Source organism: Spinacia oleracea, chromosome 1, assembly GCF_020520425.1.
Source record: "Spinacia oleracea cultivar Varoflay chromosome 1, BTI_SOV_V1, whole genome shotgun sequence".
Lineage (NCBI taxonomy): Eukaryota > Viridiplantae > Streptophyta > Magnoliopsida > Caryophyllales > Amaranthaceae > Spinacia > Spinacia oleracea.
The window spans coordinates 130,658,493-130,676,714 of NC_079487.1; the positions used below are offsets into that span (position 1 = coordinate 130,658,493).

Genomic DNA, 18,222 nt, shown 5'->3' on the forward strand with positions numbered 1-18,222 from the left:
TGAAAGTGAATAGTTTAGAGAGGAAAAGCAGTTCCCTAGTTCTTTAATTTTGTAGCAGTCCTTTTTATGTTGATGGGAATAAAGCTGTGTTTTCTGCTTTAGCAAATAGCATTGTGAAACCGTGAAAGGGTAAAAGAAGGAAGTGTAGCCGGCAAAAGATGCGGCATTTCTTTGTTGATCCCAAGGGAATTGAGGAACATAACTTTGCTTCCTTTCTTTTTTGCTTTCTGGATCCAAAATAATATGTTCCCTCAATTTCACAAGGGCACCTTGCTTTTACTCTTTTTTTTAAAAAAAAATCTGTATTCACCCTTTAACCCAATATCCATATGGACTATAGAGTATGGTCCCGAATGCTCCCCCCCTCGAGATTGTAGTTTTTATGCTCGCGTGTATTTACTTTCAGTCAAGGGAAGGACGTCCAGTACGAGTAAACGTGCTTTTTGTTTGAATGATGTGTTGATTTTACTTTGGTGTGTTATTTTTCGTGTTTGTGAAATAAGGCTTGTTGTACCATAAATGAAGACGGATTTGGTGTAATTAGTGTGTTATGTCCTAAGACTCTGTTCTCTTCAACTAGTCTGGTTAATTATTCTAGTTTCTTGTCTGGTCTGAATGTTTTATGTGAGTGAAATTCATGGACCGGATGATATGTAGCGTAGTTGGTGAGGCAATAAATATCGAAATTGAAGGAAGTGGTCTGTTTAAATGCATGTGTAGAGGGTTGAGACAGTGAGAGTAACAGATGATGGAGATCTTGTGGGCAAGCAATTCCAGCCAAGGAACACAGTTGATACCTTGATCTTGTGGGCGTTGTCCATATTTCTTATGAGAACACTGTTGTCCTCTTGTTGGCTAAAGAAGATTCATCTTAATTAATAGTACTATGGATTTTACAACTTGTAAATTAAATTATTATGGTGTGGTAGTGAGCGAGTATGGATATCAAAAATAAAAGTCACCCGTCCCATGGGTGCTTATTAAGAATTGGGTGTAATCAAAACTAAATGAGTTGGTATATTTGTCTTTTTGTGAATTAAATAATAATGTACGAGGAGAGACATTTGGAGACCATAAACTAAATAAGGTATAAGACAAACAAACATGGACATCCATTTATAGTATATAGGTAGGGCAATTTTTTTTAGAGATGGAGGGGGTAGTTCGTTTATTCTAAGCACCCTTCACGTCTTCCTGCTTTCCTATTCCTCGTTTTGTATTCTTGACTAATTTGTGTTGTATTTTATTTTATTTTAAAATATACATTCAAACGGGTGTTGGGCAGGGATAGACAAGCAATAGATACCCGATGGAGCGGGTACTAACTAGATTTATACCTATTGGGGCAAGTACGAATACTGGATACGTGTCCACCGAGAGTATTGAGTAGAAATTGGGTGTAAAAATTTTAGGTGGTTACAGATGTGATAGTGATATCCACATTGCGTAATGTCATATTAAAATGTGAATGAAAAGTCGGAATAACAAACACTTGTACATAAATAGAAGTCGGAGTCATTAGTCATGTTGCATTACTATAGTTATCTAAATAAAGTTGTAATGTCATATTCATAACATTAGTAATATATTGTGTATTGTACTTGTAGCCTAGTTAGTTGTAGGATGATCTAAATAAGGATGAGTCGTAATTTTTGAATATGGTTCAAAGAGCATCACCACGTGTGATTTCTGACAAAGGGTTATAGTGGTTCACGTGCCTCACGGGAAATGGTCCTATTTTCAGAAAACGAAATCGGGTGGGTTACCCTATTCAGTGTAAATGGGTCCTCTATTAATTAACCTCTACTTTTCGGGTTTGTTTCCCATGCTCTTTGGGAGTTGCTTTTTCTTTTGGATTGCCTTGCCAGTTGCCACGGCTCTTTTGTCTTGTGAATATAACAACCACAATATTACGTAGGCTAATTTTATATCATGTCGTCTGATAATTACTCAATTGTCAAACCGTGATTAATAGCATGCAATCATATCCCTGACATTTATGGTAACAATCAAAGTTTTTACTCGTTATCTTTACAAACTATAAAATGATCGCAATTTGGATTATATATTCTGGTGTATATGTTCGATGTACACTCTGATGAGCACTTATAGAGTATCTAATGAAAAAGAAGATTGATTTCAATGTATGTGTACAAATGTACAAGTGGAATATGTAAAGTATATATTATTTGGATTTTAACTATCTTATGCATAAATTAAAGATTAATTTTAAGACGGATACAATAAACATCTTAAATTTGAGACATATTACTAACATTTTGTTTCCAAATTAAAATTGAGATAAAATTGTATATGAAGTTTCAAAAATACCGTCTCAAATTTGTAATGGATTTGTAAGAATTCCTTCTTAATAGTATTTTAGACTCCTTCCATAGAGATACCCTATTTCCATCTCAAATCCGTCTCTAAGCATCATTTTTTAGACGGATTTGGACTATATAGAGACGATATTCCTCGTCATTATAAAATGATTATTTTGTAATGTATATGTTCATTTACTATATATTTTTTGGAAATGAACATTATGTTCTTGTATTTGAACTCTATGTTCATTTTATATCCAAGAACTATTAAGGAGAGGTTGAGTAATTTATCCATCTCACCTCCAACAAAAAAAGGATTTGAAGAGGAGGAAATGATGAAAGGCATAGACATTAGAGTTGATTGGTCTCTAATGGTTTTTGGTGGGTGTGGTGCCACATCATGATCAAGTAGGTAACAATTTTAGACCCTTAAATCAATCAAATTTTTTGAAGAGGCCACATATTAGTTGACACAACCACTAATCTTAATTAGAACTTCCACTGAGCCTTGATTCCTATCTAGGTAGCAATTAGTAAAGTGCATGAGTACCTTGCATGCAGTTACGTCGCATCACAACATAGATACGCATTTGCATAATTGTACGTACATGGGGATTGACGCATTTTCACGGGTTAATTTATCTTGGATCAGTAGGTTAGACTCTTTGAGAGTGGGAGGGAAACGTAAGGTTAAGGACTTAAGGATAAGGATTACCACCCCTAATGTGCCTCTAGAGAGGAATAATTTAACCTTAATCTTACAGTGTGTTTGGTAAAAGAAACCTAATGAGGAAATGTGAGTAGAATTATGTAAAGAAGATAATTCCATAATTCTATCTTATTCGGTAATTAGAATGGAAAAGTGCGGGAAAGAAAATATGAGGAAATATTTTTGTTATTTTTGACTTTGTAGTTTCTCACACGTTTTTCCTCCGATGGAAAAAACTACTTTGTATGAAAATTTGAGCAAATTGATGAAATTCAAAATATTTTTTTCAAAAAATCACTTTCCTTTTCCATCCTTATCCTACATGGCGACATTAAACTCTATTTTCCATAGTTTTCATAATAATACACCAAACAAACGAGTGAAATTGGAGATTTTCACCAATTTATGCATATTTACTTTGTTTTAGATTTCCACAGTTTTATTTTTCTAACATTTCTAAATTAGGATGATTTTACAATGGCTACAAAAAATTGGTAGCCACTGTAAAATTATTAATCATGACCGTACATTTTCAATAATAAATCTACAACACTTATTTGGTTGACTAATAATTAAAATAAAAATTATTTTCTGATAAAGAAAAATAAAGTAACTGCTCATAAACTAGGTATTTCCCTTTCCCTTCCCATACACGGATATACAGTACCTTTCATTTCCGTAATTCTCACAACAGCATTCATGGAAGCCTTCAAATCAGTTGTAAATTTGTTAAAGTAATATTTATACCATTCTCATATGGTGTCAATCAATGGAGTTTACTTATTTTTTATTTTCATAAATGGATGATAACTTGAATTAAGATAAAACTATTGATTAAAAAATCAGAGACCTTTAGCATAAAAGCCTTAACAACGAAGTTCCGGGGTAGTTCTGCACTTGGAAATTGGTAGTAAGAGAATTTTATTCCATTAAATCATCATGCTGTTAGTAATCTAGAGCCTTATTGCCATTTACACGAGGACTGTGAAATTGTGAATAACTGGATTTCTTTTTCATTTTTATTTTAGGGTGATGATAAAGGTCGCAAGTTGCGACAACATTTAGTTGTCGCAATCTTACGTGTCGAGGTTTAATTGGTACATATAGGCGCCACATAGGCTATGCGTCATCAGAATATTTTTACTATCAATTCAATATTTTTACTATAAAAATACATAAACAGGGTAATCAATGTAAAGAAGAAAACAAATTAGAATATTAAGATTTTTCTACCTTTTTTTGAAACATATATGATAGATTATATAAGTTAAATATTTTGGTTTCCAATTTAAATCATGACACATAAGCATGCCATGTCATCATTGTGACACGGCTTAAATGTCGCATGTTGCGACCTTTATCATTTTCGTTTATTTTAATGGTCAAACAAATAAACGGCCAAGATTAATCCTATAAATTCAAAGGTTCAGATTAAAACAATTATAATAGCTACAATTTTTTGTGTAGCCATTGAAAAGTCTTCCTCTAAATACAATGTTTTGGTATGAGAGTTACGGTGTTATTACCATGCTTGCAGTAGGTTAAACTTTCCTTGATTAATACGGAATACTCTTAATATCGTTGTTCTTATTTAAATTACAATATTTATTAGGGCGAAAAAAGAGTATAGACTATTGAATTTGGAAAGATCCTTGAAGGATGACTCTTGGGCAGTTTAGTGGGTTCACTTCCAAGTTAGTCATTAGTCATTACATTTCCACGATCTAATCCAATGGATTATTGTATTTTCCATGGATGTTAGTCGTGTCAAAACTCATACTGTAGTTTTCTACCACTTTTTTATAATTTTACACTTTGGGGAAAATTCAAGCTCAAAACTCTTGGCATAAGGATTATATTAAACATTGAACCACTAACTCACTAAGTCAAGCATACTTGATGCTTTAAAGTTTAAACGATCATGTTTACAGATCATGCTTATACTATTCAACTATATTCAATTGACCTAGCAAGCTAACATGATGCTTAATCAAGCAAGCTAAGGGTAACTAGCTAACTATATATAAATGATTAGACGACATAGTGCCCTAGCCAGTGGCATGTAGTAGCATAGAGTAGTCGTATAGTGTAAATCTACCACTTCACTAGCTAGTTACTCTGTACGGACTACTATGTTATATTTAGCGATGAAATAGGAGAGATTAGTATTTAATTCATTGATCTTCATTTGTAATTTAATCCCCATACATACTCGTACTAATGATCGAATATTATAAACTAATTAACCTGCTATAGTTAGCCAATCGGGGTAACTTGATTTTGTCTCTTTTGTTACACCTGAAAATACGTGTTATTGAACATCAAACTAATACTTCACAGAATATATAAAAAATGTTGTAATCCGAAGCTTGCTAAATATAATGAAAATATTTATATATAGATACCAAAACGAAAACTTTTGTGTAAGACCGCCTTACCGGAAAGACCACTTTGGTTACTTAACTAATTGGTTCAATTTCTTAACTAATTGGTTACATTGCTTAATTAATTGATTCAATTGCTTAACTAATTAATTCTTTTGCTTAACTAATTAGTTTCAGTGCGTAACTAATTAGTTCAAGTGCTTAACTAATTGGTTTCATTGTTTAACTTATATGATACCAAGTTGGTCTTTTATGTAAGACCGCCTTATAGAAAAGTTTGTAATACCAAAAAAGTAGTCTAAGATGAATAAATCACAAACTATTAATTACATCCCGTGTTCAATAAATATTTTAAGGCGGATGAAATACTCTAAAATGTTTAAAAGTTACTAATTTTTTAATGATAAAAATTATTCTTTTAAAATCACTCATGATGTATTTATAAAGTAATTATGTAATGCTTTAAAAAGTTTATTAATCAAAAATTATTTCATAGTATACAAAATTAATCAAAACATGTTAACAAGCTACCAAAAGCTGGATAAAGATTGATAGAAATTTGAGGACTCACGTAGAAGTTTTGATGGACCTGATAATATAACAAAATTGCATTTTTATCATTGATTGCATTAATAAGAATTGTACAACAATATTTGCGAGAGCTCATGTCTCTCACTTATCTCTTTGGTAGAACCCTTGTTTCTACCCCTTTGTGAGCTCTCTTGATTGGCTCACTTCTCAATTTATGCACATACAACCTATTTATAGTGGTTGTATCCTAATTTCTAGATTTTTCAACACTTATCATTTATCTAGATTTTTCTAACTAGATTTTTCTTAGGATAATTCTAGACATTTCCTAATATTATTCTAGATTATAATTTACAATCATATTTCTAGATTTTTCTACCCAATACATTTCACTATTAGAATTTTACAAATATTATCTAGATTTTTCTAGATTAATATTTTAACAAAGATTAGCACTATGTTGATGTAAATAAAGTTCAACAATTGTATGTAAAACCAGGTACATATTGTTCAAAAACATCTAGAAAAGGAAGCAAAGAAGGGTCATCATAGTCTTCCCCAAACAAGCGAAAGACGATAATTTAATTAGCACAAAGAAATAGAAAGAATGAATAGAAAGTTGGTATCATTATATATAACGTGAATTTGAAGGGATGAATTGATTGAAGCAAGGGGGGAAAGGAATAGAAAGAAGCATGAAACCCATTTTCAATAATAATATTCTAATGTAATTTAATATTACAATCAAATAATCAATTCTATATAATCGGTTCTGTTAGTCCACTTTTTGATTTTTCCTATTACTTTGCTTAATTAATTAAATCAATCAATCAACTTGGAAAAACATCTAACTTAATAGACATTTGTTACCGCTAATTTTACCATACAGAGCCAGAAATTAAGCAATAGTACAATGAAATCTCAATTATATGGGTCCATTTAATTAATCAAATATTTAATTTTGTTCTAATTCTTTGCTTAATTAAATGAATCAATCAACAATTCAACATGTAACATCAAATCTTACTTTTTTTTTTGTTTATTATTATAAATTATAAATTATAAATATTTGGTTGTAGCTAAACCTACAAGAGAAGGGATCCTATCATCCTAAATCCTAATCTTTTGGTAATTCTGTGTCCTAAAAAAGGTATAAGAGCCACGAGTGCAATCATTATAATGCATATTAAGAGTAGCCCACCAAACAATGCATACACAATATGCACATGCGCACACAAAGGATCCTCCAACTAATTAAAGTAATTAATTAATTAATTTCTTAATCTTTCTTTGTTGTTGTAAAGGCTAAGACCAGATATTAAGCTATTCGTACACCACCTAATTATGTAAGTACTACAATTAAAGCTTGGGAGCTCCTAGAGTCCTAGCTAGTGTGAAAGATGGCAAGAGACACCTACATAGGTCTAGTTTTTCTTCTTATTGAAATTAATTAAGACAATTATATTACGGATCGAGTTAATTTAATAAATCAAGTACTAAGATGAATAGCTCTATTGGGTCGGAATCCCGCACGGGTCAACCCGCCCGGATTAGCAGGCTAGACACTTTGAGAGTGGGGGAGTGATAAGGGGAACCCTCCCTCAAAGTGCCCCTAGTGGGGATTGAACCCCCAACTTTTTTGGTTGGAAGGTGGAATCCTTTCCACTAGGCCAAGACACACTTGGTTAATAAATCAAGTACTTGTGGAGTCCTTTTACTCCCTCTGTATTTTTTAAGAAGATACATGTTGATCAGCTCAAGTATTAACGAAACATAGTTGAATTTGATATAATAATTATGCAAGCATGGTAGTTGATCATAAAGAAATAAAAAAGAAAGAAGTAAGTGGATGTAAAAGTTACGAAAAATAGAATAATTTATGATCCGTGGGTCCATTGAATAGTAGAAAATAATAAGCAATTAGGAAGTGGGTGTAAAAATTACCAAAATAAATTATTAATTCTAAAAAAATACGACCAGAAGTAGTAATTATAACTTCCAAATAAATATGGAGTAAGGGGAGATGATAGAAATACACTAGTTGTGCAAGAACATATTGCACACCACCACTTAAAATATGTCACCTCAATTTTAAAAGATTCATATCTTATGAAAATTTTAAACTGGATTTTGAAATGTGTTTTGAAATTTTAATTTTGAATTTCAATTTTTTTAACTGCTCAACAATCAATAATTAATTATATCTAATTCCCCATAAAGCCAATGCGTACATTTCCCATAAAGGCAACGAGTAGCCAAATAATCATATTTAAAGATGAAAAAAAACATCCAATATTTTGATCTTTTCATGAATAAAATGATCCATAAAATGGTTTGTTGCGATTAAAAATTTGGTTACTTTTCCTCCTGACAAGAATCGAACATGGGACCGCAAAATTAGAGTAGAGGTTATAGTAGTATAGTAGTGACCATTGTAGCAAGGGGTATCAACGCGTAAGTCATTGCAAACAAAAATATTTTGATGTAAAGTTTACCGAATTTGATAATTTTGAATATGATTTCTTTAAAGGTGAAATGATCCTTTATAATCGTAGATAAAGTTAACACAATGTGTTAGCTATGTCCACAGGCAGGAGGGAGGAAAGTTTTATTGATCATGAGGAGTGCGAGATCCCCGTGCTGGGGCGTTGGCCCGTTGCAGTTAGGGGCTTGACTGATTCAAGATATATTCTAACAAAAATGATCCCATAAAATGGTTGGCTTAGTATCGATGATTGAATTTATGAAATGTAACTATATACGTTGCTTATCAACATCATCTCTATTGCCGTATATATGTACAAAACATTTTTATCTAGCACCAATAGATGTGTTGATACTCTTTCCAAACTGGTTACAACGACCTTACTTGACCATCCTTACACTGTTGCACTCCGTGGGTCGGATCCACTGAATGTGGAAAGATTTTTTTGTTTTGTTGCAATTGCTATTTTTGATTTATTATTGTATTTTATAGATTTTTGTTACGATTTATGGAATCATAATACATAATCTATAATCAGATATATAGTATATTACGAAGTACAATATATTGTCGTTGTCACTTCAAAAAAGTCATTGTCGACTTCCTCAACCTTCGCGATAAACAAATCAAATTCGGAAAAGGATCCAACATTGGCTGTTGTTGAAAAACAAAAATCACCATGTATAGTTCTCTTCTACACTTTCTTCCACCCAGTAAATTGCAGCAACTGAAACTGATTTAGAAAAGGTATATTAAATTTAAAAATTTGATTGAGCATTTCATCAAACATCTTATATGCATTAAAAAAGAAGTTTATCTAATAAAAGATATGGTTTATCAAGTCGATTAAAAATATAAAATATCTTATTTATCAAGTTTATTAAACAATAGTTGTATTCCACAAATTTATTTATGTAAAAGAGGATTAAGGAAGATGAGAATTGCAACAAAATATTTTTTTTGCTGAACAATAATGGCAAGATTTCTCTGTTTAACAATGGCGGAAAATGGAGGGAGGTGAAGGAAGCTGAAGTCAATTATAATTTTACTTGGCACTTAACAAGGGAAGCACAATTTGGCAAATAAATCCCGTTGAATTGTAAATGGCGCAATTTGCCTAAAAAAATTCCCGCACATTTATGTGTTTTCATTGCCAAATTTCCCTCTCATTTTTAGGAGGATTTCTAAACCTCGAGTGGCTTGTGTCCAAGCCATATGGACACAAGCCACTTAGGCCAAGACTTCCTCATTTTTAATGGGGTTGATGAAGTGTCAAAATAGTATTGGTGGTGTGCAAACTGTCTTTAATATACCAGGTGTAATCCTAACCTTTTCCTGATGAATGGTTCTTTTATAGATACTTTTAAATGTAATGTAAAAGTGTTTGATATACCAAGTTCCGAGGGGGAGAAGTGTACTAGGTCAGGCCCGTTCAAAGAATGGCATGCTGCGATGAGCAAACAACCTGAAAACTGATACGCCGTATTGGGTTAAAATTAGCGAGAATGCTACTTAAATGGGAATCCGGATAAAAAACTTCTTTACATTTAATAATCCGTTCTTAATTTGACTTGCAAATCGATCAAATTCTTCTTTTAGATGCAAACTCGTAATCTAACTTACCGATTCATTTTTTATTTTACGTAAATATAAAGGTCGCAACATGCGACTTTTAGGCCGTGTCACAATGATGACATGACATGCTTATGTGTCATGATTTAAATTGCAAATTAAAATAATTAAATTATATATATATATATATCCTATTATACATGTTTCAAAAAAGGTAAAAAATCTTAATATTCTAATTTGTTTCCTTCTTTATATTGAATACCTTATTTATATTTTTTCATAGTAAAAGCATTGCATTGATAGTAAAAATATTATGATGACTCATAGCCTACGTGACGTCTATATGTACCAATTAAACTCCGACACGTAAGATTGCGACAACATTTTGTTATCGCAACTTGCGACCTTTATCATCACCCTTTATTTTATTTTTCATTATAAATACATAAATTAAACACACTTTAAAATCATACGATGTAGAGTAGACATTAAATATTCTTATGTTATACTACCTCGATCTGTCGTTAAAGTTTTTTACCATTACTATTTGCATGGATTCCAATGTTTAACCACTAATATATCCGATTTTATATTTGGTTTTTTATTTAAAAGTTGATATTATGAAAATAACATACCGAGAGCAACCTAACAAAATCTTATAAGATAACATTCTGATGTATATAATAGTAAGAATTTACGGTCAAAATTCTTATACACTGGAGACATATTTCAAGATGTAAAAGGCTTTCAAAAATGGAGGTACTACGTACTTTACCCCGTATTTATTTTGATATATTCAGTTCGTCTTTACTTTTAGGATCGAAATGGGAAGTATAACCTATAGAAGAATCAAAGTGCTCCATAATCCAACCTTTTTTTTTATAAGAAAGGCTAAAAAGAGAAAGAGTAACTATCCTTGTGAAATGTATGTTTATTTCTCAGTATTTGCACTACAAGAATTTGTATATTTAACGACAACCTAATTACGACGGGTCAAAAATCCCGTCGCAAAAGCCTTTTGCGACGGGGCTAACAACCAAACAATGACGGGAATAACCGTCGCAAATGTCTTTTACGACGGGTTTACGATGGATTTACGATGGATTTACGACGGGATTTTCTATTAACGACGGCCCCCTTTTATGACGGGTTCGCGACAGGAAATCCCGTCGTTAATCAACGATTATTGGCCTTTCGCGACGGGATTTCCCGTCGTTAATAGTACAATTTCTTGTAGTGTTGAAATTGTATGCAACGTAGCTTTTGAATTTTAGAGGTAAATATGTTAACTTAATAACTTTAGAGGTAAAGCATTGAACCAAATAGTAGTGGGACTTACCGTCTTGTACTCTTGTTTAGTAAACAAGTAGACTGCACTTCAAAATTAAAATGATGAAAGTAAAGTCTAATATAATAAGCAACTCTTCAAATAATAATCAATCAACAAAACAACCAAATTTTGATGTAGTATTTTTTTTTTGTATATAGTTATTCCGAGCCATACAAGCTACATAAAACATAATTCAATTTCGATGACACTTAAAAAGTTTAACTAACTAAATTAGACGAATCAGATTAAATCGTACACGCACTACACTTACTATATCACTACAAGAAACTATACCATTAACGACGGGAAATTCCTTCGCTAAAGGCCAATAATCATTGATTAACGACGGGATTTCCTGTCGTGAATCCGTCATAAAAGGGTACCGTTGTTAATGGAAAATCTTGTCGTTAATCCGTCGTAAAAGACATTTATGACGGTTGTTCCCGTCTTTGTTTGGTTGTTATCTCCGTCACAAAAGGCTTTTACGACAGAATATTTAACTCGTCGTTATTAATTTGTCGTTAAAGATACAAATTCTATGTATACAGGACCAATGATTTGAAACAAAGGAAAAAAAAGAGTCTGCTCATAGATCGAGGGAAAGGTAAGAAATTCAAACTGTATCATGTGAAGCGCAACTACGCAAAAGAGAAATGAATATGAAACCAATTAATATTTTCACGTCCTCCCTCCAGCTAAGCATCTTCTCTTCTATGGTCTAATTTGCCAAAGGTTCTACTAGTATCGTTAATTTAAAATATGCATATATATAGATGTGTATATATCAATATATGTATATATATAGATGAGATTCAATCTCAAAATCAAGTATTTTTTTGGTGATATATCACTAGTTAGTACTTGGTTGATTTACCACTATTTTTAAATACAATAAGTTTTTGTTTTATGGTATATATCGAATTATAAAAGGCAATTGATTGATTTAGATAAGATTTATTTACAGTTCATGGTACTACCTCCATGACTTTAACTAAATCCATGTTATAAAAAATTTAACATTTGGTATTGTTTTTTTTTCAGCTAAACATTTGATATTTCTTCCAAGATATGTACAGTGACAAATCAAATAAGATACCACATGAGTGAGTGTTTTTCCTCGTAGAAATTTTGAGAGAGTATTATATTTCTTTTCCATTGAGATCAATAAATAAAGATCCCAAATAAGACTATCATTTTCTTTGCAGTGTTAGAGAGCCATAAATGGCATGACGACAAATGATGTAGACGAGATTCGATCCCATATCTTAGGTATCGTTTCTCAAAACTATATTAACTAATTGCTTGTTCGGTATCACTTTTGTTTTCAGTTTTCTATTTTTTACAAAACTAAAAACCAAATGAAAACCTCAAAAAATTATTTCCGGTTTTTTGTTGCCAGTTTTCAAAATTAACATGATTACTATAACGTACTCTATAAGTATAATTATTTTAGTTCATGATTTAATATAAATCATATCACTACAAAATTATGGATTATTAGAGACGGAATTTGAGACGAAAGCTATAAGCATCTCAAACTTGAGACGGATTACTAAAATTTCGTCTCTAAATTAAAATTGAGATGGGATTGTATATAGAGTTTCAAAATTTTCGTCTCAAATTTGTAATGGACTTGCCAAAATTCCGTCTCAAATTTTTTTGAGACGCCCTCTATAGAGACGCCCCATTTAATTCGGTCTCAAATCCGTCTCCAATCATCATTTTGAGACGGATTTGGTCTATTTAGAGACGAAATCCCTCGTCTCTATAAAATGATTTTTTTTGTAGTGTATGACTTATAAACCCAAAAAAAATCAAAAATTGAAAACGTACTGGCAGTGATACCAAATGAGCTCTTATCGCATATACGCAGACATCTGTCATATACAAGTTAACTTTTTTTTGGTAAATTCTTTAATAGTAGAAATACGATCGGGCAATGATAATAGTAATGCACACTTGTGGATATGACACTTGAATCTTGTTAGAGTACTTGAGGGTTGAGTGTTAGCTAGGATGTTAGCATGCATCATCCTCAATAATAATAATGGAAAAACGAGCATCCCAAATTAGAATATATTTTATCTTAGCTACCTTTCGTACGTGCTACTTGAACAAAGTACCATTTACAAATGGAACCACGCACTCATTAAACCTAGAGTAGTCCCAATTCGGCAACTCTCTTCAATTTTTCCTCAGCCACTTCTATCTTTTACTTCTTTACATACAATATGTATACTCCGCAATTTTGATTATACACCTGGGTGCACAATGTTTATGGTGCACCCTATTGAATATTTATTGAAAATCTAATGAACATTGAGAATGATTTCAATGTACATGTACTAGTGAAATATTTAAACTATATGTTCTATGGATTTGAACTATATGTTCATTAGCTATATGTTCTTTGGGTATGAACTATGTTCTTTGTATTTGAACTATATGTTCATTTAAAAACAAGGTGCACAGTGAGCATTGTACACCCGGATGCATAAACCATATTTTGTATATACTCCATCTTTTTACATTATTTTGCCAAGGTTATGAAATCGATCCAACTCTGGAAATAATTTTGACAAATTGAAAGTATATGTTTATATGTTGAAATTATCTTATCTTAGTTTATCTAAATTTATCAAAATCTATTTTAGTTATATATTACACTTTATTAATCCTGATTTTGTTTTTTCTGAAATTATCTCAACTTTAAACTATTTTTTTCCGGAATAAGGTATAAAGAACAAAGCTTAAGTCACCGGCCTTTTTCTTCGTTTTCTTTTTTCCCATGCCTTCTAAGCTCTTATTTAATTTACATTGTATATTTGGTACGGACTGTAATTACTATATTGACATAGATCATACTTATGAATGACGACAACTAAACCAAGAGAAAAACAAATTAAATTAGCAAAATGATTTTGTATTGTAGTAATAAGGAGGAGAAGATATCTTAGTACTTTATTTAATACTTGATTTTATGATGCTTTTTCTAAGGGGAAAATTAATTCTTTGAGATGTTATTTTGTTTGAACTTGTAAGTGGTCCAACTCCCCCCTCTTTCATTAGTAGATCACTAACGTTAATACAATTTATGCAGGCGTGTCATTTTAAGTTAGGCAATAATTTTTTTTCTTGGACTCTAAATTTTACCAGAATTCAAAATTCTTCTCATATTTCAGAAAATGTGCGATACACAGACTAAAATAACTATTCTACTACCAATGATGAGTTAACCAAGTGGTTGAGACAGAGTCTTAGAGGGCACATGTGTACTAAAGTATAATCTGTAAAATCAAGTAAGGTCATGACCTAATGAAAACGACTCTGCAATCCAATCAAAAGTTTGGGGTTTGCGGGTTCAATTCCCGCTAGGGGATATTTGAGGGAGGGGGTTTCCCTTACAATTTACCCTCCTCACTCTTAAAGTGTCTAATCCGCTAATTCAGGTCGGGTTGACTTGTGAGCAGTTCCCGGTGGTGCACCTTAGCTTACCTTATAAAAAAAACGTCTACTAATATATTATAGGTTACATATTCGACTTTCCCCCAACCCATTTGTAACTTACATAGAGAACCGAGAACCGAGTACTGTGTAACTATTATTCGAAAAAAACATGACTCTAGTCGTAACTTTTATCAATTGATTTTAGAGTAAAACCGCACACATTGCCACATGGACATGGTTTTATACGCGCGTATATACAAAGCCCACAAATCCTTTATAAGAGCCGACTCGATCTCTTCATACACACACTACACAGTATCACACACTTCCTTAAAAAACAACTCCCACCCATTCTCTCTCTCTGTTCTTCTCACTCACTCACAGTTCCTCCAAAATTGTCTCCTTCATTGGCGTGGAATTAGGCTTTCATTACTGTCTCTTCTCTAATAACCCCATCACTTCCCACAACACCCATCAATCACTCTTGTACTACCAAACACAAACAGTGCTACTCATTCTTTCTTTTCCTTTTTTTTTTATAAAATAAATAATCCACCATCCACCATCAAAATCCCCTGTTTCCACCCATCTTATATTCCCATCATCAAATCATTTCTCAAATTCTCTCCTCCTCTGCTATACACTTCAAATTCTATCTCTAATTTTACTCCATTTTTATTTTCTAGAATGAACTCCACAACCAGCATCAGCTCCAGTAGTAGCAGAAGAAGATCTCATAACAATTACAACTCTCCATCTTTCTCTTCCTCGCTTCTAGAGGAAATCTATCGTTCTTTCGACGAAAATGACAGAGAAGATCGTCATCATCATCATAACCATTCGCATCGCGATTACGACACCAACAACAACGACGATAACAGTTACAGGAAGGTAAAGATCAACAAGAGTAATAGTTGTTACATGGAGAGAGAAATTGACGAAGAAAGACTACGCGGAGTTAACAGACTTGTTTTCGATGAGTGGATGGAAAACAATAGCAAGAGAATCAATCTCCGTCGTAATTCAATGGCGGAGATTAATTCTGCTGCTAAATTTAACTCCTCGTCGTCTACGAGTTCCTCCGATTCCAGCTCTGGAATCGGTGGATTTTCTTCCTCCGACACTGAGTCGTTCTACGGATCGTCCAAATCGAAGACGACAAAGCCGATTACGGCATTGAAGCCCATACGAACAAACCAAAACCAACCGGAATTTCACCGGAAAAGCTACTCGGATGAAATTCCGGCGAAGAAGAATAACAAGGAAGGTAAACTTCAAAAGAAAGCGCTGAAGATTTACGGCGATTTGAAGAAGGTAAAACAACCGATTTCTCCTGGAGGAAAACTCGCGAGTTTCCTCAACTCGCTCTTTAACTCAAACTCGTCCAAAAAACCGAAGATCTCATCCTCCTACACTTCATCCAATGGCTTGAAATGCTCCACGTCGACACCTTCTACAGCGTCATCATACTCAAGGTCGTGCCTTAGCAAAACTCCGTCTTCCGCCGGGAGGTTCGAGAGGCGGTCAGTGAGGTTTTGTCCTGTAAACACCGTCATCGCCGCCGAGGACAATGAGTACACCAATAGACATAATAAGGAAACCAGTCAAAGAGATAAAACGACAACGACAACGACAACGACAACGACGTCGCTAAAGGAGGAATTGAAGGTTCAAATAATGGAGAAGCACAGGAGAGTAGAAGAGGTCGCTAAGGAGTTATTGAAGAATTATCACCATGGAAGGAAATTTCAAAATGACGGTAGTAATAATAAAAGTAAAACTCGTCGTTTCGACGATGAAGATGAGGATGATGATGCTAGTTGTTGTAGCTCAGATCTTTTCGAGCTAGAGAATTTGCTAGAAGGTGGAGGTGATCATCGAAGGTACTGTGAGGAGTTGCCGGTGTATGAAACTACTCATGTTCATACTAATAGAGCTATTGCTAAGGGGTTTATTTTGTAATTTTGGGGTTCATTAATTTTATAATAGTATATATAATTCTATGTTTATTTCTTACTATTTTTGGTATTTAATTTATTTGATGCTTTGCCTTACTAGTAAATTAGTAATCCGTTTTGTTAATTTTGTTGTTAATTTCTACTAGTAGCTATTTTGTGTTTCATTGGATTCTTGCCATGGCAACCTCAAGATTGCATAGTACTTGTTCATAGATGTGGGTCTTGTTTTATTGATTGAGTAGTAAATAATGTTGGGGGTAATGTCGTAAATCGTAATGACATTATGTCAGTGTTAGTTTTCGAGGCTTATCCTTTTAAAAAGATTGTAATTTTGAAATTTGGGGAAAATAATAGTGCACTAAGTTTTGAATATGGTGTAAGTGATAAGAAAAATAGGATTGATATGAGTAAATTTTGAAACAATTAACAATACTGAACCAGTCGTGTAATGCGATTTTAGCTAGTTGAAATTACTTTTTATTACCGTTTCATATTATTCTACAAATACGGAGTATGTAAATATTCAAATCATGATGCACTATTTCATAAATGTTATACTATGTACAATTCAGTCAATTGATTCAAAAGAATACATACTCCCTCTGTTCTCGAATATTAGTCTCTTTTGGAATCTTGACACTATTCACAATTGAAGATAATCTTCTATTTTATTTCCAATACGTACTTCAAAACATATTCATATGATATCTTATTTTGTTCGTTTTAATGTGTAGTTTAACAATATCAAATTTTTATATTTTTCGAACATACTATACGTATCTGAAGATATTTACGTTATAACTACGATATTATTTTTATACAAAAATTGAAAGTAACTAGTTTAACAATATATGCCACAGGAATTATATAGATTCTCTAAGTGAGTTGTAATTAATTTATGAGGACACCATTCACTCACACTTTAGCTTGATTCTCTAATAACAAGTTCCCCTCAACATAGGATGTCTTTTACTTGATCCATAGCCTAATGTTTAAGCTAACCTACCTAGAAAAACAAGCAAAGAATAAGTACGTAGCTATTTGAATAATTACAAACTAGATTTATTATATTTTCCCATAGATTTTTACAAATTACCTTTAGAAAAAAAAAAAAAAAATTGTAGTGAAATTGAAAGTAATAGATTTTAATTTAGAAAAAAAGGGAAGAAGAATAAGAAGAGAGGGAGTAAAGAGGAAGTAACCATAGATTCGAGATCATGTTCAAACACCAGAAAAGTGTGATTGATGATCTAAAGCAGATAAATTACCTGGGAAAAGCCATTTGAACCTTCCATTCATGTGTCTAAACAAGAAAAAAGAAAAAAAAAAAACTGCTTTTTTTTTTTTTCTCTATTTTTGATCCAAAAAAATAAAAAAATATAGGAGCATAAATGTTTAGTAGGGTCTTGTAATAGGAAAACCATAAATATCCCGAAGAAATTAGTGACTGTTGTTGTTTGGGGGTTGGTTCACCAATGCAAC

At 32.5% G+C, this 18,222-nt stretch overlaps 1 protein-coding gene across 1 annotated transcript; it reads left to right on the forward strand.

The window, feature by feature from the left end:
• The first annotated feature begins 15,076 nt into the window (after positions 1 to 15,076).
• LOC110803801 (protein BIG GRAIN 1-like B) lies at positions 15,077 to 16,801 on the forward strand. The gene has a single exon (XM_022009332.2). It carries the CDS (start codon positions 15,470 to 15,472, stop codon positions 16,742 to 16,744), a length of 1,275 nt encoding a protein of 424 aa, XP_021865024.2. The 5' UTR covers positions 15,077 to 15,469; the 3' UTR covers positions 16,745 to 16,801.
• Positions 16,802 to 18,222: the final 1,421 nt, after the last annotated feature.